This window comes from Microchirus variegatus, assembly GCF_963457635.1.
Source record: "Microchirus variegatus genome assembly, chromosome: 4".
In the NCBI taxonomy this organism is placed as follows: Eukaryota; Metazoa; Chordata; class Actinopteri; order Pleuronectiformes; family Soleidae; genus Microchirus; species Microchirus variegatus.
In genome coordinates, this window is record NC_139805.1 from 6,104,280 (window position 1) to 6,129,275 (window position 24,996).

Genomic DNA, 24,996 nt, shown 5'->3' on the forward strand with positions numbered 1-24,996 from the left:
AACAAGTAATTCACAGATACATTTTTTTATTATTTCTATGATTTAAGTAAACCCTCAGATAAACTTTCAAAACTTACTGAAGAAACTTTACAAAAATAAAAACACTAAAACAGAATGCAGTGTATATTGTACACACGCAGATAAAATACACGCACAAAACCTTAACCTAAAGTCAACTGTGTAAGCATTTGATCGTAACTACAACTCTAACTTTAACTTTTATATTACAGCTCGGGGTTATTGGCCTAAACTATTTTCAAACCGGTTTACTGGTACAGTCACACGGGGCAGGTGACTGCGGAAAAAGGAAGGTATACCTGAGCATTGTTGAATAATACAAAGCAGCTCACGCTCTGGAGTTACCAGCCTCCACCATTATGGTAAACGATCAAATATTCATTATGGTGCAGTGTCACAGTTAAAATCGTGCCTTTAACAATCCGGACAAGCTGGCATTCGACGTAGAATAAACTAGCCCACACACACACACTTGCTTACATACCTGATATCCCGCAGTAATTAACATATAATTGGGTGCACCTGCGGTTCGGGTCCAACAGCTCAGTTCGTCTTCTTTACAAGTAAATGAAAACAACAACTTCTCAGCTGTCAGTGCTGGAAATGATGACACATTCACTAACCTGTGACTGTCATGACGGAAGTCCAGTCGACTTTTATGATTTCTCACTGGGAATGGCGCAAACAGGTTAACATTCTTCAACGCCGTTACGTCAATTCTCATCTGGAGATCTGATTGGCTCTCGGAACTGTCAATCAACGTTTGCTCGGTTGTTGCTCCTAGCAACCAAAAACAAGTGTCGCGCGGAGTTTCCGGGGGGAGAAAGTTAAAGCTACGGGTAAAGATTATTTAACTATTCGTTCACAAACTGTACTTTTCAAGTGGAACATTATTTTCTGTTAACTCTATATGGCTTAAGATTAAATTAACGTCACTTCTAGTTAAAATAGTAATTATGCCAGCGCTGTCCCAGAGCTCTTTAGCCAGCGTTAAACCGCAAGTTAATGCTGCTAGCTAGATACAGAACAGTAGCTTAGGTGTCGAGTGAGTGCAAAAATCAGATGGATGGATTTTATATACCTGTGAATTATTTCTTCATTACACCTACATCATACATTAGGGTAACAATACATTTGCATTGTATTCTTAGTTTTCTATTTATTAAAGTAGTAGTAAGTAAGTACATTTAAGTTCTAGCATTGTACTTTTCTGCAGTAACCGACTCTCTACTGAAAGGTTTACATATCACACTATTATACAGTCAAACTGCATTCTATGAACGTTTATTATTGGCAGCTATAACACCACATTAACCAAATACAATATTAAAACGCAACACACACTTCATTGCACGGTTATAACAACAAATAATGTAATAATCCAAGTACATTTTGTCACAAGAACTGACATCAGAAAAATTATAGTTCAACTTTGCTGATATCTAAGCAAACATTTGAGTGTGACTGTATTGTACCACAAAACTGAGTAAAACTGTATGTAATAAATTTAAAGATTTAAGACATGACCCTTTTAGTCATCATTCCATATGAATATATCCCCAGTTGTAACATTAAGCATATACTGTAAAAATGTACATCAGCCATAGGGGTTTGTTAATGATAAAGTAAACTCAGACTTTTTACTCTGAAAGATCCCTGTAGGGATGGTAAGATAGTAGGAAATGCCAGGTCAATTCTCTTATCCTCCACAAGATGTCACTACGTGTATATAAAATGGCATTATGTGAAGCCTGTAGGAGTCAGTCCATTAAACAGAGAAATGTACTGATGTGAATGTATAGTTTGATGCTTTGCATGACACTGTATGTTGCTTTCAGATAATTGGCCATCAGTGAATTTTGTCTCAAGAGCAAAGATGCCAGAGAAGAGTCCAAAAAGTGCAACAAGCAGTGCAGGCAGTAAAAGGAGAGGTGAGTGTCTGGAAAATAAATCTGCACACATCAGCGTAAACACAGTAAATAAAATGGTGAGCTGCATTTTATTGTGATGACCCATTCTTCCGTATGCAGAACAACTTGTTATATATTATTCCATAACCCTTAAATCACGCTGTATGACAGTTTGTCTCATTCACACTAACATTATCTTAAATATTATTAAACATTTTCAGTAAATCGGGTGATGTCAAGCCAAATCTGTTTTTAAGAGATCCTGCATATTAGCACAGCCTTAAATTTAATACCCTACATTTGTAGTAAACTAATTGAGGGATACTAATTTGGTTATACTTTAAGGCGCTTGGATTGAATTGTTTATGTAAGTATAGGGCACGTCAACCTTGAGCTGTCTTGACAAGAGGATGTAACATGCAACTAATAGTCATGTGCCTTGAGGTGTCAGTCAGAAAACCTATGTGCATTATTCTGATGTGTTCATGAGTGTACTGTTGCATAGCCTTTGGACAGGCTCTTGGTCAAATGCAGATCACCCGTGTATCTTTGTACTAGATATGAGGTCATTGGGATCTGGAGGAAGTTGAAAGTCATGGTCATAACAATTTATAGATTCTGAAGTTCATTTCTTCTCATGTACATTAATGTGGAAGTGGAACTTGGCTTGTGACAGGAGGGTTATCAGTTCCAGTCCCCACCAGGTCAAAGGGCTGGGGTACCCCTGAGCAAGGTACCCAAATCCCCAAAAGCTTCTCGGGTGCTGTTCAGTGGCTGCCCTCTGCGCCGAATTCTCAGAAGGTTTCTAGTAGAGGATGGGTTAAATGCAGAGAAGGATTTTCCCTAAGGAGATAAATAAAGTACAACTTAACTTAATGTTCCTTTAGCTCCGTTTTCCTATTTGACTTTTTTAACCATGAAAGTTAATGGTTTAACTGATGGAGATCAGCTTATTGTCCCCAGTTAGGCTGTTAATCCTCATCATGTGACAGTGATGACATGCTGGCTTACTGACACAAATATAAATGCAGGTTGTATTCACTTCTCCCCATAGCCTTCTAAACACTGCTAATATGTAGTAACTGTCAGCAGAGATGAACGTTGCAGTGTAGTGTTTTATAAATAACTGTTTGCTGTCAACAAATGTTAGGCGTGTGTGAATTACGCAAGGTCTCAACAAATTTAAAGTATCTCTCTAAACACAACCTACATATATTCTAAGGGGCAATGGAACATGCACGGCACATCACAGTCTCTTTGTCTTCCAAGTGAATACTTCCCATGAATACATATGCCAAATTTGACACAAAACTCTGTGAAATGAGGGGTGTGAGTTTCTACTACAATGATTTGGTGTGAGGCGTGAGTGGTGTGAGTAGAAAAGGTTGACACACCCAGCTGGGAAGTGGTTACTTAAGCTGTACTTGTGCATTCCCGGCGTCCCCCTCAGCAACCTTGTGGAGAGACTTTGAAGAGTGAGACCACAAGCAGGATGAAAACTATCATTACACAGAGCTCTGTTTACTGTAGCGTGCCCTGGATGGAGCCTGGACTTAGATACGGAGGAGTATGCATGAATTGTTTATTGAGAAAATACATATTGTAGTAGTGGTGCAGTGGTGCAGTGCTGCAGTTTTACGTCATAAAAAAAGTATTTGTACTGGACGGCTGCAAATGAGAAGTTTATTTCTTGAATTTATGCATTATTGATCTACTTTGCACTTGCTAGAGTAGCAATAAAACAACAGTATTCCCCCTACAAGCATTAAGATGTTGTGGCCTGTTCGCAAGGCTTGCACTGAATCCTGTGATATGGCGTGGTGGCCCACCTTGCATGTAAGGGCAGGTGAAGGATCAGAGGTGTTTTTGTGAATTTGACCAGAGAAGCACAAGGAAGAATCACAGTCCACTGGCTGTAGTAAATTTAGAGGGTAAAATGAATTGATCAATTGCATCATCTATATAGTCCCAGTTATTCTTCTTTGTTTCCGTACCTGTTAATTTCCATGACCATTTCTGCTTTCTTTGGTGTCCTATAACCTACGTCAGTCAATCTTTCACTCCGTCACCTCTATGGTACGTATATTTTGTCACAGCCTCTCGTCATTTTATATGATTCTTACAAATTTGATTTAAGTAGCATATGTGATGCACAAAACAGTTAGAGGTACACTGTGTAAGATTTAGGGCCAATTCCAATTCCTATCTTAACCCTCAATCTTAACCTTCAAGCTCAACCCTTAATCTTAACTGGCCCTCAAAACCAAGTGTTGAGGGTTATTTTGTCACTTAGAAATGGGACACCCCTTAAATGCAGATACGTCTTCAGACTGTGGGGGGCAGAATAACGCGAAAGCTGCGTCCAGTCTGTCAACTCCAAAAAAGAAGAAGAAGAACACATTTACGTCACGATTATTTATTACGATCCGTTTGTCAGTCAAGTTATTAGGTTGTCAGTTAGTTATAAGATGATACTCATACAAATACCACAACCACAGACATATTCAGCTGACAGTTACCACACACCACAGCTTATTGAAAAGTAAACGATCGCTTGTCCGCACCGGCCAGTTATTGACAAAAGATCGTAAAATAAAAATAAATGTTACGCAACAATGACGTCAGTAATCTATAATATTGGCCTAAACTAAGATAATACAATGGTTTTCATCATTTTTATATCTCCATTAACAAAGATTAATTTGTAGCGTACTCATTTCTCTGCTTTCGGCGCCATCTTTGTTACGTGAAAACACGCAATGCATTCTGGGTAGCCCTTGCTCCCAAGGGTGGTCTCGGAAAATCTCAATATTGAGGGCGATACAGCCCTTAAACTTGGCCCTCAACTTAATTTTTCTGAGAATCGGGACAGCACTTGCACTAGAGGGAGCGCACATTTTTGAGATTGAGGGTTAAGATTGAGGGTTAAGCAAGGAATTGGAATTCACCCTTAGTCACATCTCTGTTTAATTTAGCATACAAGAAAGGATTTCATTTTTCTTTGTTTGTGTCGTAAGTTGCTTCTTCTTCTTCTTCTGAAAACATACACATACAAACATACAAATAATGATCTTCATTTTTTTATACCCATCCTGTGTCCACATTGATTTGTATCTATTTCACCAAGATCACCCTGAGGACATTTTCCCCTTGGTGCTGACATCAGCAACCCAGGAGCTCTTTGGTTGCTGTGTGGATGAGGATGTCACAGGGGAGAGTCCTTACAAGCTGCTGAAAAAAGACGACATCATACAGGACATTAAGAGAAGAGCTGCAGTGTCCGATTTCAGCCCTGTGAAGCAGATAGTGCTGGTGAGGCTGACCCATTGTTATGTAGATCTCCCAGTCAATACCCCCAAGACACTGTGATGCTACACAGACCCCCAGTTAAGAGCTGTGGGAACAGAGTAACTAGTTTAACCTACTTTCTCCTTGTTTTTTGCTCTAGATTAAACACACATAACCACCACTCTTACTCTAAGCATGAATCTCCTTTCTACTATACTGAGAGACAATAGAGAGCTCCCCTAGAGACTAATTTGTTTCAAGTTCAAAGTACTGTGTGTGCGTGTGCGTGTGCGTGTGCGTGTGTGTGTGCGTGCATGCACTTTACCTCAGCATTTACGACTATGATCTATTGTTTTTGCCAAAATATATTCAAATGTATTACTTTACCCCATTAAAGAATGAGAACAGTTGGGAAATAGGAGCTACAAACCTCTTTAGATGATGTTAATCTGACAGTGTTGCCTCTGTTGTTGACAGGACTACCCAGATGATGAGATATTGCTGGTGTTTGACAGAGACTTCACTTATGGTCACAGTTTCTACCTGGTTCTGACGCCAGAAGCTAAGGACAGAATCCTCAATGTAATGTTTATGAAACTATCACATGTCTTTGTCCATTGTTGTTTTTTTTATATATTTCCCTTTTGTATGTGTAATATATCATTATGATATTAAATAAGCTATGGGGATAAATTAAATAAACTAATGGCTACTTGGCATATTATCAATGACTAAATGAAATGGAACCCCTCCAACACTACATCACCATATTTATATACTTTAAACTGTTTGAAAAGCTGATTTATTGTTAAGTTCTTGTTTTGCATTTTCTCCATTTTACTGTAATTCTGTCTGGGTTGTGAAGCCCCCAGAGGCTGAGATACCAGAAGCGGTTGAATGTGAAGTCAATAAAACCCCAGAACCAAAGCAATGGATATCACTTGGCAGTGAGGTGGAAATCGATGAAGAATCTTTTAAAGAGACCAGAGAAAAGGTAATTCAGCATATACTAAACGATTATATGTATACAGTACATCTTCTTCTTTAGGTGTCTCCCTTTAGGGTTTGCCACAGCAGCCTGATTAGATATATGCAAATTAAATGTTATGTTTAATATCTGTATAATCTGTGTCCTTTTTTTCTCATCAGCTGTGGTATAAGTTCTCTCGAATACGTAGGAAGTTTGGGGCACCAGTCTGTTTTTTCGATCGCAACACTGCAGATGTTAAGGATGGCTACCTGGAGTGTGCTTCCTATCAAGACAGCAGATTCAGCATCAAGCAGATGCTAAGGGACTGCGGGATGCAGGCTGTTCCCACACTGCAGAGCAGCAGTGCTCAGACAATGTGGTATGCCAGCAAATAAGTACTCATAATATGGATTTGCAAAAAAAACAGCTACATGTTTCTGCCAGCAACCAAGCAACCAGCCATCTAGGCATTTTTACAGTGAGATTCATATGTAATTATTCTGCAAGTCTTCGCATATCATATGTAAAGAGATTAATGTTATATATTGTGTTGAGTAGTGTACTTAGATTAGCCAAAACATGCCCAACATTTATTTTAATGCATTTAATTTTGGTCACCCTTTAATAACGTCATCGGCTTTACCTATCTCTGCTAAAACTTCCAAGACAAATCCCATATGGATTATCAGGATTACCATATCAGAGTGAGGAAGACAGTATGTAGTACTGCTAGTTAGCCAATTGTCTGTATTTGTCACAAATGGATCACGACTTATTATATAAAAGACAACAATCCTTAAGATCCCATGCTGCTTCCCAGTCCTCAAACTATAACTTTTTTGTACCATATTTTCTCTCATTATTGTAGTTTAATAGTAACTGCGTGAAAACCCTTTTGTCCATTTTACAGGCGATATCAGAGGAATATCTTCACCCAGTACAAGCCAAGAGAATTAATTGAAGAAGAAATTGAAAACATCCTCCAGAGTGAGAGTCTGAAGAATTTTTGCAACTCTGTGACATTCAGGTAACTCCCACCACACAAGGAATATGATATTGTATGTTCTTTTATGCATGATATTGACAATGACAGGTTCACAGTAGATTGGATTTAATTAGTGTTATTGATCAATAATTCCATATGAACCTTTTGCAGCTCTTCTCTTAACTCAGATCACTTAATATAAATATAAAGTGATCTGAGTGAGAGAACAACACCCTTTTTACATCCTCTGTGCTTTGTTTACAGCCTGTTAACTAGATGTGTAGCTTCACATGAAAGGCTGACCAGTTACAAGACAGCTCAGAGAGAGAAAGAGGTCTGGTGCTGCAATACCCCCCCAAAAAAGCTAAAAAACATCTAAAAGTTTCACAGTAAACCAAGTAAAATGCAGGTCAGCGTAGGCAAAGTTTCAGAGAGGGATAATATGCTGCAAATCATCTGTTGCATATACAAGTGTTCTGTCTGTCTGTGCTCATGTGATCTCAGGACAGAAAAGTGTGAATCCAAACCATTAATATTAATAATATGTGGATAAACTCAACAATTATTTATGAGCCAATCCTGCCCACTGCAGCGCAAATAAAAGTTTTGCAACCTAAAATGTTGTCGTTTTTTTCAGTGTTCTACAAGCTCTTCAGCAGGAAGAGATCATGAATGTATTCTTTGATGACTGGAAGTCTCTGGAGGCGTCTCCTGAAGCTGACAACTGGTCAGGGAAGATTTCTGAGGGAATGATGCTCTATCAGGCCTTCACAGACCAGACGTATGCTAAGGACAGAAGAATCAGCTGCATTAACTGGCACCCGACTATCTATGGTAAATGACCAAATCTCAGTCAGGGTACAGTGGGAATGTTTATCTTATCGCCTCATCAGAGTAAATTAGGTCAATATTAATACATTACGCAGTGTTCTATTTTGGTTCTGGTTTGGAATTGTCTACAAGAAAGTCTTATTACAATCTCAAATGATCTCCTGTTTGGTATAGCATTGTTGTTGATAGTGTTGTCAAGCTGTCATCACCCAGGCTTCAAGTAAGAATGTTAATATTAGTACAGGAACATCAGTGTCAATTTACTTATTAAAAATGGGAATAAGAGTTGTGCCAGCAGTTTCTCAATCAGTTAAGTTGAGAAAATGTTTTGTAAACACATCTCTTGTCTGTTTAATTGAAACATTGTGTAATGTGTTTTGATGCGGTAGGTGTGATAGCTGTGGCTTTGACAGAGAAAAAGGAGGAGTGGTTTAATGAGTCGACTACATCTGATGCCAGACCGTCCCTCGTTGTTTTCTTTTGCTTCTCTGATCCCTTTAATCCTCAGGTATGAAAAACACTCATATGAATGAAAGTGTTGAGTGGACCAGTTAAGAAAGATTTATCTCCCCCTCGCTAATAGCTTACAAGCACATTCTTTCCAATTTCACTTCATACTCACTTTCAGGGATTTGCTTTGTGCTGTGTTTCAAGACCATTTATTTGCTTTAGAAAAATTTGAGAGGCTCCATTGATTTGACCCAGGCACTGAATCAATAAAACTGATCTGCTAAATCACTCAAAAGTAATATGAGTTGTGCATGACGTATGCCTTCAGTGGTGCATGTGTCATGCTCTAGTTTCACTGTCAGCTGGAGCAATGCTCAGAGGAGCAGATGATACTGTGTAGAGGAAAATGGAGACATCATAATGTTAAAATAGAATAAAATGCTGTCACCCAGTCGCGGCATTAATTTTACTTCAAGCTAATTTTAAGAGGCTAAAAAAATGACTTCTCTGTAATACAATCATATGTCTCCTGGGTCTTTTTTCCTTATGCCTGCTGACATGGAATATCCTGTATGTGCTTGGTTTTGAGGATTAAAAGCTTAACTTAGTACGGCGAGGCTAGAATAAATAAATACTCAAATGGCAAGCACCCAATGTGTAAATTTGTACTTTGAAATCCTATATATTTGCCCTTTGTATGTGGGTTTTCTGTGTTTTCTTGCAGTTGCTGCTGGAGTGCCCAGATGACATATTCGCCTTTGAGTTCTGCCCGTCAGATCCAAATATTATCGTTGGCGGCTGCATGAATGGCCAGGTGCAGACTGTTCTCTGATCTCTTACATCTTGCTGGCTTTTTTCTGCCTGGTAGTTGCTTTTGTACTTTACAGCTGTCTTATTAATCTGTTTTTTGTTATATGAGAAAATGAAAAGAAAGGTTCTCATCTAATTAAAATTGCACTGCAGTTAAAAAAAAACCTGCAGTGCAAAAATCACAAAAAAAATCACAAAAAATCACCAAACTACAGTTTATTTACAGTACTATTAGACCAACTGTTATATTATTATTATTACATGTTATATTATTTACTTTTTGATTTTCTGTTCCATCTATCACACCTGACTCACATGTCGATCTTTTCTGTTGTCTCAGGTTGTGTTGTGGGACATTTCTGCTCACATTACACTCTTACAGGGGACACAGTCAAGTGCTAAAAAGGTGTCTGTTGACACTGAGACATTCGTAAGTACCCACATGCTGTCTTTAATGTGCAGAATGTTGATACAATAATACTTGGTGTCCTCTATCAGTGTAGGTGTATCACTTGTGGTATCCGTTACTGTAATTCTTCAGTAGGTGATGACGTCAGCTGGGTCCTTTTTGAATCAAACCATGCATCATATTTGCTGTAAAGACTGGCGCTACTCTTCGATGGGGTTGTATGACAGACGGAGATGATGATACGTTGACTTTTTAAGTTCTCTCCTCATCCTCACCCTTTCATTAGTTGGGAATGTCGTGGCCTAATGGTCCTTTTTAAGCCAGCCTCAGCTGTCAAAACTAGTTTTTACAAACATACAAATGCCAAGATAACATATCAAAGCATGACTTTTAATTATTACATGACCTCAATGCCCGGATAAAAACAGCCTTTGTATTTGCATATAAACACCACAGCCAGACGCGTGCTCAAACAGAATAAAACATTTTTGACTGAAGACTGAGACTACAAAAAGGGGTTATAGTGAATTAATACATTCATGATATATCTGCTTTTTAAGTCATGAATATTACATAGTGTAATAAAGGAAAAGAGAAAAGTAATCATACATGACAATAACACAGGTGTCTGTTTAAACCCACATCAAACACCAAATATTAAACAACTTCTGCCCTGTAAAGCCTGACTTCCACTGACATCTTCCACCTGACTGCCATTTTCAAATAGACACATATGCCCCTATCATCCTGCCCTCATTTGCTTTGTGTGCTTTTATTGCCGCTATAGTGGGAACAGCTGTCTCCATCTCTCTCCTCACTACTTCCTTCTCGTCTACTTTCCACTCCTCCACCCTCCATTCCTCGCTCTATTCTCTTTGTCCGTGTTTGCTCTTCATTCCCCAGTGTCAACAGCATCAGCACAAGCTCACATACTCCAGCTGCTACACAGACCCTCCATCCACTGCTATAGGTTGCCCCCATAGCAGATAATACACAAGCAAATCAGATCACTGCCCTCCCCTGTGTTTGCAGTGTCAACAATGGCAGTTGTATCAGCTAAAAGGCTTTGAGTGCTGTGAAGGTTATGCTACATCAGCACCTGTTGCTAGCTTATCAGATAAAAAATTAAAATCTTCCTGTTGTGATGTGTGTTGTGCTTACACCATTTTAAACAATGAATCCAATCACAGCCAATGTTTGTACATTCATCGAACATGAGTAGATGATGATGTCATGACGTAAGTTCATGCGAGCTGACAAGTTCACCTTGTTTTGCCGTGATGTTTTTATATAATCCATATAAAAACACATATGGTTATATGATTATTACATCAGTGTTCTGTTTTATTTTTTAAACCCAAATGGAAGACGCACTCAAATGATGCAGCTCCCGGAATAATCAGTAATGTTTTCCTTTGTGTGTCCTTTATTTATCAACTGATTTACTGGAAATGTTTTCTCTAATTTCTTAAAAATTAGGCAGTACTGTTTCAAAATGCAAAGACTTGATAGAAACTGCTCAATGTGTTTGAGTTTTTGTTTTGTTTGAATGATAGTTGCTTTAGTACAGATGCCAGTATTCCAACCTTTGATTTATCTCTTCATGACCTATTTAGGTCCCTTTCAGAATGATGTCAGTGAGAATGAAAGTCTTTGTGATTAGATTGAACTGTACAATACATGCTGTGCCTCTTGTGTCTGATCTCCCACCAGGACCTTGGTGACAACAAAGGGAATAAGACTCCTGTCGTGCGCTACTGTGCAGTGTCTGCTGTAGACAGCAGCCACAAAGCACGAATTACTGATGTCCAGTGGCTGCCACCAACCTTTGAGGTACACAGAGCTGTAGGTCAGAGGGGGTGGCAGGAATCATCAACTGCATGTCCGACATCAAACAGTTATCCCATCAGGTGTACAGTTGGTAGGAGTTGAGAAGTTTCCACATGGTTAGTCAATGTGTCATTTAGCTTTTCCAAATTAATCAATGTGTAACTACACAGCGTGACTTTCAGAAAACCATTCTTGAAAGGTTTCCTGATCTTAAGTCTCTATTATCACATCTAGTAAACACATACTTCCCCAACCCTAATGGAGACAGAGTTGATTTTAATACCTGTCACTGAACATTACAATTATGTTCTCAGATCGTTTGCCATGATAATTATTTATATCAAGAGCTTTTATCTGGCTTATCAGTCACAGAGAAGCCAAAATCACAGCAGAGAAAAGGCTACAAAGGCAAGAACATGATATACTCTACTGTATTTTGGTCATGGTGCAGTGGGAAGGTGGGCTACAGTTTTTGTCCTGCACAAAACAGAACCTTTAAATGTTCTTTACATCTGTTAGAAGAACACTAATAAGTGTCTACAGTAAAACTACCAGCTATTGAAATGACCAATTAGCCCACATAATCCACATATACTGCCGAGGGGTTTCTTCTTCATGCCTCATTGTATACATTATGGCGTCAGTGTGTCCCTGTCCCTTGTCTCTTGAGTGAACCATAATAAATCATGACAACCACTGCCACTCCACTCATCTGGATAAGTAAAATAAGGCAATCATCACGAGTGCCCCCAGGGGGACATTAACCTCCCACATATCTTCACAGAAACCTCATTCCCTTCTATGATCTCTGGACTTTACAGAGCATGACATGGTGCTTTGTTGATTTTGTCTCTCTTCATCTGAGTAGGTGACCAGGATGGGCATTCCAGTGGAGAACAAGTACAACACTTCTGTTCAGGTTGTAACCTGCTCTTCTGACGGGTAGGTTTTACATTTACGTAAAACGGTTTATATGTTTTCACATGCAAACTTATTAGCAAATACTTGTTGCTTTTTCCGAAGGCCTGATAATGTGTATATGTGCAGTAAATATTAAGATATGACGGACACTAATTGACTATGAAAATGTTTTTTTTCTTCTCACAGGTTCATGTTTTATTAGTTCAACTATGAACATCGATGGGACATGAACAATGGACAAATAATTATCGGTTCAGTCTACATTTAACTGCATCTGTGTGTCTATCTCTCTGTGTCTCTCTAAAAGTGCTATACTGTTCTGGGATGTACGACAGCCAAGACTGCTGAGTCAGTACTCCTCAGACGGGAAGCCCATTGTAGATCAGAAGACCCAGCTGACACCCTACAGTGTACCTGACACTTTCAAACACCTGGACCGCGCATGGAAACCACTATTCAGGGTACTGCTGACTCAGGGGTGCAATATAAAACTAACTAGGCCTGCAGGCAGCACTGAATGGCTCCTCGCTTCCCTTTACGCATGCCAGGGTTTTGAGCGACTTTGACACAGGCACCAGCCAACTTCTCTCATTATCCTGATGTAAAAGTATGCCAAATTGAATGTGTGTGGGTGAGACTAGCTGTGGAGGCTTTACATTTCTGCAAAATGTTGTGAGGTTTTCATGCATGTTTAAAAATGTGATTTTCCTGCGAGAATAATAATTCCTTCACTTATTGTAGGACCCTCCTCACTGTGTGTGCTTGGACCCTAAATATTGATTCAAATCTATGTCACCACATTTATTTGTTTTGTTTATTTGTTGATGCATTTCATGTTGTGTCCTGTTATGATGTCTTTTTTTAAATTTTTTTGTCTTATATCAGGTTTCACTACCAAAAATCAATACCAGTGGAGAATATGCTCCTCTGAGGTTCAACTTTGAACACTATTCCAGTCATGGTAACACAGAGAGGAAAGCAGGTGAGGGATTCTACTATTGAGGCTGTCTTGGTTTATTTGTGTCTGTTGCATACCCCACCTCCATGAGTATTTCTCATTTATAATTAAGTAATAAAATGCAAAGTGCACCATGTGGATCAGAATTAACTTAACACTTAGTCACTTTTAGGAAGCAATGGATTGTCAAAGAGAGAATTCTGAAGTGAAATTTTCTTATAAAGGCAAGAAAATGTGGTCACGAGATAATAAATATTAAAGCCTTTAATAGCAGTTGTCTGGAATTTAGAAGTGTGTGCGTGACCACAGAGGACGCACACACACGTGGGTCTGGGATTCTTAAATTCTGTTTTGGATGGTTGAGCGCAGTGGTCAGTGAAGCACAGTTGACTTGGCCCTCGGGTATTCCCTTTCTCTCTTTGCCTCCCTCTTCTCTCCTCCAGTTTCATAGCACTTTATTAAGTGATACCTCCAAAACAAGGCCCTCACAGTTGCGGCATTAGCCTTACTGACTGTCAGCTCTTTGCAATATGCTGCTCAACCTCTTTAGGAGCCAGAAGATGATCGTGTGTGTCCTGGCTGGTCAAGAAGAGACCTGTCTTTGTCTGGCTGAAGTTCTGTCTCCGTAAACAAAGCTTTGGTGGCTACAAAATGAATGTGCTCTATAACCGGGGCAATAAATCTGCTGGAGTTTGTTCAGCAGCCCTCAGGCAGTATGTTATTAAGCTTTAAATGAATCCCTCTGTGATTAATACTGTGGTGCTTCTTAACATATTTGACTTATATTGATTGATAACACTGCAGCCTCTGAGGTCTGCATTAAGCATTTTGCTCTGGGCATTTTGCCATTTTTGATAGTGGAGTCACTTGCACTTATAACCTCTGTAGAGAAAAGCTCCACCCTTGCCCTGCGCCACATGTCGTTCCAAGTTTGTGCAAGCAAACCCTCGTGGAGATGAAGCAACTGTCAAGTTGCTGTTATAGGTAGTAAAACTGAGACACATCTACATCTGTTGTTGTGCTGTATCGTCTGTCTCATATCTTTGAACACATCTGAAGTAGTAAAGAGCAAATTTAGAAATTGTGCAACTGGGTAATCTGATCTAATCTAAAACCATGAGGCTGAGACTTGAGTGGGAGTTGTCTGTTGATAAGAGAGTGTGTGAACGGACAGTTCTGTCCCTGACTCAGAGTTGGGCTTTTGTGATGGAAAAAACCTCTTCCATCACTATAAACTCTGCCAATCTCACCCCTCCCACCCTTCTCCCTTACTGTCCCCTTTCTTGACACAACTCTAACACCCACCTCCACCTTTTCTCCCTTTCTTTCCCTGTAACTTCCTATCCTCTTACCATCTCACTCACCTTAGCTGTGCCCCTTCAAACACCATACGTTTTGTCCTTCTGTTGGCTACCTCACAATCACGGATTACAGAACAGGTTGCACTAAGGTTGCTCTCTGTTTAATCATGTTTGTTTGTTTATGTTTTCGTCTCTCCTGTGGGATAAGTCATTAGTGTTGTTTTGGTGGTGTTAAACACATAGTTACAGCATATTTCTTTTCTGTCTTCACTTAAAATAATAATCCAATAATCCACCATAGTGCACTTCCACCTCTATAGAGCTTTATTCATAGTCTTCTGGGGGTGGGGGGGGGGGATGTTTCATCACTAAACCCTGTTCTGCGTTTGCACAATCAGCCTAATCGGTTGGAGCTATTAAAGCATGGAATATGCTTCCTGTTATTCTGAAAACATGCACACATTTCTATACTTTCACTCAAATAGTGAAAAGTACTCCATCTTGTCAGCATTCATTTTACATATTGAATCTGTTTTAAAATGTTAACATCTTATACTGTGTGTCTGCATGTACGCTTGCGTGTGCACACTAAGCTACATCTCTGAACTGACCCCTGACACCAAAGCACATGCATGAGTTTGGTCTATAACTTTACCTTATTCTCTGCCTCTGCCAATTCACTGTCCCTTGCTGTTCCCCGTCAGATGAAAATGACGATCATCCAGAGATCATCCCGGGCTACAGCCAGCTCAGAATACCCTCAGCCAAGACACACAGAGCTCTGGAAGATGTCAATACCAAGCTTTATATTGGAACCGAGGTAAACATCACTGCCGTTTAAATGAATTACATTTTCCTTGGAGTGAAGGAGCTAGGACGCGATTCATGAAAAAGGTTGATTAACCCCAGAAGAAGGCAGTAATTAAACAGTAAAGATGCCAAGTGCTGTAAAACACCAAAGAAGGGGAAGAAAAAGAAGAAACACTTGGTTATGACATGCAGTTATTTAAAGCACAAAACATTGTTTCATGTGTTATCTGAAGCCAATATAAGGCTTCGGGAATTCAAATGAATTAAAAGTGAATATTTATCATCATTACAAATAATCTGAGGCAGCCACATTATAAGTGGTGACCAGTGAAGTTGTAAACGTAATAACTTTTGAAGTTACGATGCATTTTGTTCATATTAGGTGTTGTTGTTTTACTTGAGCATTATATGTTGCTGTTGATTCCACATTCCGTGTAGAATAAGATCCATATTTTTTTTTTTTTCATTGCCCAGGATGGTGAGATTGTGTACACTGACTGGAAACTGGAGAAGGACAATTCAGGGCGGCTGCACAGTGAGTGTTCCGGCATTAATGAAGAGAGTTTAAGAAGCTAACCTTTTTTCCACAACAGTTTTCATCAGTTCAAAACAAACCAGATTGCTCTAACCACTCACTCTAAGTCATCCCTGATGATTAATTATCATATTAAATTAGTCCAATGCATAAGAATGAGTAACATATAATAGTGATACTACAGATTGTAACAAATCACAGTCTCTCCCTTACCCAAACATGCCAGGGTGGCCTTCACATACCAGAGAGGATGTCGATCTTCTTCACTCGTGTAGTAAGCCTCTGCTTACTGCAAAACTTACACACTGGTTGGTCTGTCCAGGCTACAAATGCTAAACAGTCTTGATTAAAAACAAGATTATGCACTTACAATATACAAACTAAGTCGCTGTCACGAACTAGACTTACTTAAAATAACACATAGTTCTTGTGTTGTCTCTCCTCTCTCAAAGGTGCCAAGCCTCTTCACTGTTACAGTGTCCATCACTGGTTGGTAAATACGGTACAACGATCGCCCTTCTACAAAGACATTATTTTGACCACAGGCGGCTGGAACTTCGCAATCTGGAAGGAGGGAGTCATGGTAACAGCATGGCAACAACTCACTGTCAAAAACTATCACAAAAAGTTAAAATCTTACCCATGTGTTTGATTACATAAGAGTAAATATACACTCAACAAAAATATAAACACGCAAAGAAAAACTTGTAGTTATTGTTGTGTGACAAAACAGAGTAACTATCCAAAAATAACAGTAGTACAAAGTTTTGGAGTTCACAAACAATCCAAGTTCACAAACATGGAACTGGAACTGGAACCCACTGGCGGACACGCCTATCCAGAACATCCCAAAGGTGTTCGATAGGTCACATGAATAAGGCGTCATTCAGTTGTGTTGCCACAGCTGTAAACGCTCAACCCAGCACTCAGAATGCCAATGGCATGCTCCCTCATGATTTGTGACATCTGTGGCATATTGACAAGTGGCAAAAGTCCACATTTTGGTGTGCCCTTTTATTGACCAGACCATAAGGAGTGTCTGTGTACTGGTCAAGCATATTGACCACCACTCTGCCATGCTCCATGACTCTGGTGAGTTGAAATACTCAATCTGAGACTGTAGTCAATAAGAGTGGCCAAGTGACACTGGACTAGTGGGTTTGATCAAAACAAATCATTCCGTAAACAAATGCATCAAGAATCTGAGCAAATGTCATGACATTCTATGTTTGTTCACCATTTCAAGTTCATGCGTTCATATTTTTGTTGAGTATAAATGTATCCTGCTCACTCAGTCCATCATAACAAACACAACAGGATTTATTTACTGGTTTAGTTAAACAGGGACAACGTAGATTGAATAATCGCTGGGCAAATGTAACAGTGTCACCTTAAAAATAGATACACAGGGTATGTAACATAATTCAAGTTATAAAACAATCTGACACAACAAACACAATAAAAGTCATGCATGCATGTAAATGAATGAATGCAGACTGGCATGAGTAATACGGTGATAGGTAAATGGTCTGTATTTATATTGTGCTTTTCTAGTCCACTCAAAGTTGGTTAACACGACAGTTCACCCATTCACACAGGGACACATTAGCAAATATTAGCACCATTTTATTTGAGTGAACTCTAAATAAACTGATGTGTCCAGTTCTCTTATATTCTCTGAATTAACGTTTACTCAGTGGCACCACTTGTGATCTGTCCGTTATTCATGCCGTGAATATCTTCATGCTTATTATTTGGTTATTTGATAAACGAGGCGATGAAAATGTAGCCGTTTCTTGTCACAGACACGGTAATGGATATCTCGATATACCTTTGAGTCTCAACTATTGGATCTATGTGAACTCTGTTTGACCTGTTGTAAACCTCCACACCCAGGATGGCCCCATCATCCTGTCACCAAGCTCTGAACAGGTTTGCACAGTGGGATGTTGGTCCCTGTCCCGACCTGCTGTCTTTTTCATCGGGAAAGATGATGGGAGTATTGATGTGTGGGATCTGCTGGAAAAGACCAGTGAACCTGCACAGGTCCACGCCCACATCACCAACGCCAAGATTACCTCTATTAAACCCTGGAGCGCCTCCCGTGAGTTCACAGTATCTCTGGTGTACAACATTATTCTATTAAAGGACCAGTTTGTAATACTTTTTTAAAATCATTTTTCATGGCACATGCTGAAGATAAAATTCTTTTTTTATACTACTGCAGTGCCAGTAGTAAGTATATATTCCTATAGTGGGAGCTGAAGAAGATTAGACAGTCACAACAGCTAGCTATGCTAATGCTAATGGAAAATTAAAAAAAAATTGTGTTGTGCCTAATGAGGTTGCACAGTGTTTGTATTATGTTAGCCCTATGCTAATGCTAATCGTAGCCTCGCTAGCTTACCTTTGGAAACAGGTTTGCCAAGTAAGCCCAGCCTCTTCACTCCCACCTCCCTGATCCAGACAGCGCAGCCGCTGCCTGCCTTGTCACAACAGCTAGCTACGCTATTGCTAATCGTAGACTCGCTAGCTTACCTTTGGAAACAGGTTCGCCAAGTTAGCCGCAAAGTAGTAGCATGCTAATGCAAAATAAATATGTGCTTGCGTATTGGTGAATGGACACTGACTTTGTTGTTTCAGTATAACACCATGTTCTGAACCATGTGGAAAATGTCTCACCCACTGTGAGGACAGCCTCTTATCTCCCCCTCCCTGCTGCTGATGAGTCGCTGTCTGTCTGGTGTAGCGTGATAAATCAGCCAAAATTTAAATTCCTCTCAAAAGACGTCAAAATTAAGGATGCACACCATCGGGGGACATGCTCAACCCATATCCAAAGTCTTAGGGCGATCTGACTAACAGTCAGTCAGATATGCCCGTCATAGACAGACAGACACAGACGCAGCTTGCTTTATAGATAGATCATTAACTATTACTATTATTAATTAGGGCTGTCAAAAGATTTTTTTTTTTTTAATCAGATTAATCACAGGGTAGCTGTGGATTAATCACGATTAATCACGATTAATTACCATTCGTAAATATGCCTGAAAAATTCTAATTTAAATATGTATGTATGTAATAAAGTATGTGAAAATATAAATGTAAAGAACAATAAAATACTGTAAATAACTTGTAAAAACCTATACAAACTAACAAGATAAATAAATAGAAAAAATAAAATACTGTAAATAACTTTGAAAAAAAGTATATAACTTTTAATCGCTGGATCACCAAATCATTCTGGGTGCAATTAAAGTAATTTGACATTAGTTTGAGGTCATTTTGTTTTGTTTAAAGGGCCTTGTTGTCTTTTCACTTAGTTCTGAAACTTGAAAACACAAAAAACTGTATTTGCTACAAAGTCTTGAAATCTATATTTGTTACACTGCAGAAAGAATGTACCTAAAGCTCTCAACATAATTCTCTGCTGTACTTGTACCTTTCCTGTAGAGCCTCTCTGTCTGAATGTTTATTTATATTTTCACAGCCTTGGTGATAAGGTTCTTGCTGGGGTGAGGGTTGTTGTTTTTTTTAAGCTAATTTACTGAGAAATGATTTGTTCCCTCAGCAAAGCAACACTTCCTGGCTGTGACCGACGACCTTGGGATGGTTCGGGTTTTTGAAACCCCAAAGACACTCTACATGCCCTCCAGGAATGAGGTGAGACCAGTGTCTTTTTACTGCTTTATTGCATCGTTGTTAAGTCCACATTTAAAGAATTTTAAATGTTAATGTTTAAATGCTGCATTACTGTCGGTGGTGCGGCAGTGTCCTCCTGATATCGTAATTGTCAGATTTTGACCGAGGAAATGTGAGTAGTCGCGTAGCTAGAGCTGTCAACTGTTTGGCAGCCCATTATTGGCAGAGCATTGTTTTCCTGTTATATGATTTCAACTTGTTAAACAAACACAACAGAGAAATAAATACTCTTCTCTATTATTGCCACTGTTACCATTAACCTTTTAAATTATTTGTAACATTTACTAATTAGTTTTCCTGAACATATTTCTTGCACTTGAAATGAATTCCTTTACATGCTGAACTTTGTCTTATAGTGTGTGAATCCACCAAATCCCCAGAGAAGATGGCTGCCGGAAAACAATAATCATCATACATTAGAGCTGCTCATTGGTCTCTTTCTCTTTGTGCAGAGTGCAAGTGTGAAGAAATACTTTGAACTGGAGGAAAACAGGTTGAAGGATTATTTGAAGAGGGATGAACTGTGGGCAAGACAGAAAAGGGAGGCCGACGATATTACCAGGAAAATGGTGAGCTATGCATCTGAATAAATAATATGAATTGGTCACTAGTTGTAGCGATACAGAATATTTTCACCTGACTGGAAGGTAACTTTTAACTTTAATGATCTGAGGGGGGTTGTTGTTGTTGTTTTGGATCCTCAACCTTAATGCAGTTTCCATTACATTCATCGATGCTTGCTTTTAAAATGGCCTTGAACGAGACCATGTGTCTTAAACTGCACTCTAACCTGACTCAAAGCTTCTGTCACTGTACAATGTCTTATATTGTGTCAAAGGTTGAATTTGTCTGTCACCACTTTCCTCTCCATCAGACTCACCTATCTTTCTCTCCTGATGATTAATTCATTTAGATTATTATTCGATCTACGCATGACAGTGTAGTTACTGACAGTCAGAGCCTGACAGTCTGTCTGCCAACTACAGAGACTAAACGTGTCATGAGGATGACAGTAATTAATGCAGAGGAGGTTTTGTTTTGCTGCAGTAATCTTACCTTTGTTTCTTTGTAGACAGTGTCTCTTTTTACTTCAAACCTAAGTGCAAACCTGTACTTACCACATATGTATTATGTCTTTTATGTGACTTTTTACATAATTTTATTATTAGTAATTATAGGTCTATTATTGTTATTGTCCTGTCCATGTATATGGATTCCGTTTACTTTGCCGGAATGATGGTTTTTCTTTAAATAAATGAGACATCAAGTTATTTATATTCTGAGGTAAGACGATACTGACATTCTGGTATGTTTGGCTCAAAGATGGTAGATTGTGATGAGTGCCCTCTATCTATTGCTGCTCAGTTTATGATTTTTTTAACCTCTGGTTTTCCCCAGGAGCACAACAAACCAGTGAAACCACCGCAGGAGACTGAAGACATTAACATGAATGAGTACAGTGATTTTCTGAAACTGGAGGAAAACATCCTGAAGGGCATTGGCCTGTGGACAGCGACTGCAGACACACAGTAGACACACACAAACACACACACTCAAATGCATGTATATAATTTATCTTGCTTAATAAAGTTTGAATGCCTTAAAGGTCCGTATTTTTTCTCTCTGTTGCTGTTTCGTCGTATTAAATACGGTTATTGCATATATTCATGTAAAATATGACAACACACTTTTTAGTAAAGCCTCTGACATAAACATTCAGGAAGCGTTTGAATTCATACTTAACGGTTACGGTTTGTTGTTTCTCAGTCGCCCATCTGAGATTTACAGTAATTGCTGGGTAATGCCATAGATTAATGCCCTGTTTATCACAAATATCGGACTCAGTGTGGGATACCTTGAGGATGCAACCTTGTTTGGCCCTTTAATATATTGATTTATTTATCAGTTCAAAATTAAGACAAGGGAAACCAAAAAAAACTTCAATGCTGTCAGTACAGAACCCTATCTCACAAGGTTAATAAATATGTTGTGTTTTAAAGAAATCCTGAATGTGGATCTTTTTCCTTGACCTATAAACCACATCCACAAAAAAGATCATCAAAATCTGGCCTTTACTTAAGGTTTAAGATGTTCACAACAAACATGGCCAAATACATAACCTCTTGGTGAAAGTGTGCAGATTAAATGATTATGATCATCTGTATTTTCTGGACGTACGCACATTCAATCCTATAATGTTGCACAGTTTTGTTTGCACACCCTGCTCTCTGTACATTAAATTATTCAATTAAATAAATTTAAATAAAGGTCACATAGAGTGGTCCTGTTGCAGATAAATGTTAGTTATTGAGGTCTACTTACATATATTAACTTGTTTTTATGGTCAAAAACCTCCCAGTTGCTGTTAACTAGCCGATAGAAATCCTCTTTTCTGACAGTGTTTTTCTGCTGCGAGATTTCAGAGTGAACTTTCACCCCCAGAAGACAGAGTCTTGTGATTGGCCAGTACTATCCAGCACATCCGTTCTCAGAAGCGCAGCGCCCCCCTCTGGAACGGTGGATGCACTGCTCCTCATAATCAAAACATTGTTTTAACAGTGTTTAAAAATAGCTTCGTCACGACTCCCCGCCGTAGTCCCTTTATGACTTTAAACCGGAGTCAGACCCAGAGTCAGAAGACACTGTTGCTCGTGAAACACCTCCACAACGGACGTTATTCTTCTTCTGCGGTTCAATGTACGTAACCGGATGTGCCCGGACTACCGCCCAGAGCAGGACGATCGGTTGTTCAGGAGAACCGCTGCTTACGTAACTATTACGGGATTTTCAGTGATCTCGTTGAGCCCAGAGATTACAATAAAACACAACGTTCTCAGCAATGGCTGAACTGTTTGTTTCGAACCGTCAGGGCTTCATAAACAAGGTAATGACGCAGATACACACCATAAAAACAGCGATAATAGGAACTTCCGGTCAAGTTCCGCTTTAAAACATTTAAAGGTGTCTGTCTGATGGGTTACAGTAGGTCAGAAACCCAGTAACACCACCTGCCAATACCCATATTATCATCTGCTACTGAGCTACAGTCTAATCGATGTGTACTCAAATGTGTGGCCTTGAAACTTTGTTAGGAGGATTTCAAATAGCTGGTGTCAACAGGGAGCACTGGTGCAATGAGCACAGTGCTCAGCTAATAACTCTCTTGACTAAAAGCAAGATTTCCTCATTAATTCCCATTATAGTCTTTCACCACAGAGAAAAACTTTCTTAAACAAAACTTTTACCCTTGGCCATGCAGTATTTATGAGAATAACCGTTTGCCCTGCAGTGTGTTGCAACGAGCAGCCTTCAACTCTTTGGACTTCATTCATTTTGCTGCTTCGCGAAGAGAAAACGAGGGACGCCTCGGCGTGCTGGGCCCACCTCAGGTCAAGAGCAGTCCGGCGAAGCTATAGTCAAAACTGACAGCCGGTATACTGCCAGAAAAAGAGGCTGGAAGGACAGAAGGATGGGGGGTTGCTGCTTAATAGAGGGGCAGCTGCTCATCGGCAGGTTTTCACACTGTGTCCAAGATGGCACAAAAGGAGGATAGAGAGAAACGGGAGTGGGTGATGAGGAAGAAAAACAAGATGGTTGTAGTTGGTAAACAGAGCTGATTCCCCACAGTAGAAGTGAGCTGGGGTTGACTTCAATCTCGCCCATAACTCTTTCACGTGGACGGCCGTGTCATGTAGTGAAGAAAAGGGGGCTGATGTGAGGACGCACAGAGGCGCAGGAGTCCATGTGGCCCCTGAGGCACCAAGACGGCTTGGCTGACAAAAAGGGGCCCTCTGCTTTCCAGTCGTTCCTCCTTCAAACAGTTGAGTTTTGCAGTCCCTCTCTCTCCTCTGGGGTGCCTCTCACTTTCTCCCAAGCCAGCTCTGGAATGTGCTTCCTGCAAATCAACACATTCACACACACACACACACACACACACACACACGCGCGTACACACACACCAGAGTGTCTTCACTCTCACTGGTGAGTAATAATTGTAATGACGGCTGCAAAAGGACGTTGTGCAATCTTGTTCACTCATGTGCAACATAAACATTTGTGGCTTTTAAAGTCGCGGCGACGTTTTGCAGGGTTAAAGCTGCAGTGTGTAACTTTTGTCGATTGTCGTCGACGGTGTTATTGTTTTGCCTGTGTTTTCATGAACAGAAATTATGTAACTGAGGGAGCGTTTGTGTGTATACACCACCCACACAAGGGTAAGAGTCATGGATCGCTTCAAACTCGCTGAATGACCAGGCTTTTTGAGGAGCACATTTCGCTGCTTAAACTTTTATTGGGAGCTTCTTCTTCATTTTCAGTTATACTTTTTTCTCAGGAAAGTATTAACACCAGCATCCTTCACACGGCTGCGACGTTGAATATTTCAGCCAGTTAAATCGTCAGGATACATTTTCTTCACAGTGGTGGTTTCATCACAAACATTAGTTTCATTAGTTGACCCTTGACCTCATAATAGATCAGGTGACCAGGGCAATGCTGTGGAATGTTCCCCGCAGACTCCTTTTCATTTTCTAATTTCTTCACTTCTGAAACTTTTTTATTGGGAGCTTCTTTTTCATTTTCAGTCATACTCCAACCTGTTTGATGTCTCACTTTATTTTCACTTTTATTGCTTGATGGTGGGCAGGTCTGACGCTAGAGTAGAGTCTAACATTGCCCACTGCGTAGCACAGGTTGCTTATATAACTAAAATGATAGTGATAGGACAACCGCCTTACCCTGTTGGGTGCAACTTAAAGCTCACATAGAGTGGTCCTGTTGCACATATATGTTAGTCATGTTAGGTCTACTTAGATACATTAACTTGTTTTTATGGTCAAAAATCTCCTCGTTGCTGTAAACGAGCCGATAGAAATCCTCTTTTCTGACGCTGTTCCCCAGCCGCGATATTTCAGACTCGACTCTCACCCCCAGAAGACAGAGTGTGTTGTGATTGGCCAGCCAGCGTAGAGCCTTCCCAACTGTCTTGTGATTGGCCAGTACGCGGAAGTGACATATTCAGCACACCCGCTCTCAGAAGCGCAGCTCCTTCCCTCTGGAACAGTGGATGCACTGCTCCTCATTATCAAAACATTGTTTTAACAATGTTTAAAAATAGCTTCGTCACGACTCCCCGTCGCAGTCCCTTTTATGACTTTGACCCAGAGTCAGACCCAGAGTCAGAAGACACTGTCGCTCATGAAACACCTCCACAACGGACGTTACTCTTCTTCTGCTGTTCAATGTACGCAACCGGATGTGCCCGGA

The 24,996-nt window shown here is 39.8% G+C and overlaps 1 protein-coding gene across 1 annotated transcript; it reads left to right on the forward strand.

Moving 5' to 3' along the window:
- Positions 1-1,894: 1,894 nt before the first annotated feature.
- On the forward strand, positions 1,895-21,264 carry dnai3 (dynein axonemal intermediate chain 3; the record flags this gene model as incomplete). Its single annotated transcript, XM_083887750.1, has 21 exons — positions 1,895-1,949; positions 5,056-5,240; positions 5,694-5,798; positions 6,082-6,210; positions 6,366-6,565; positions 7,097-7,213; positions 7,809-8,005; positions 8,392-8,510; positions 9,177-9,266; positions 9,603-9,692; positions 11,385-11,504; positions 12,370-12,443; positions 12,730-12,883; positions 13,308-13,404; positions 15,386-15,501; positions 15,966-16,026; positions 16,479-16,609; positions 17,923-18,130; positions 19,601-19,692; positions 20,184-20,300; positions 21,130-21,264. 21 exons carry the CDS (start codon positions 1,895-1,897, stop codon positions 21,262-21,264), a joined length of 2,592 nt encoding a protein of 863 aa, XP_083743876.1.
- Positions 21,265-24,996: the final 3,732 nt, after the last annotated feature.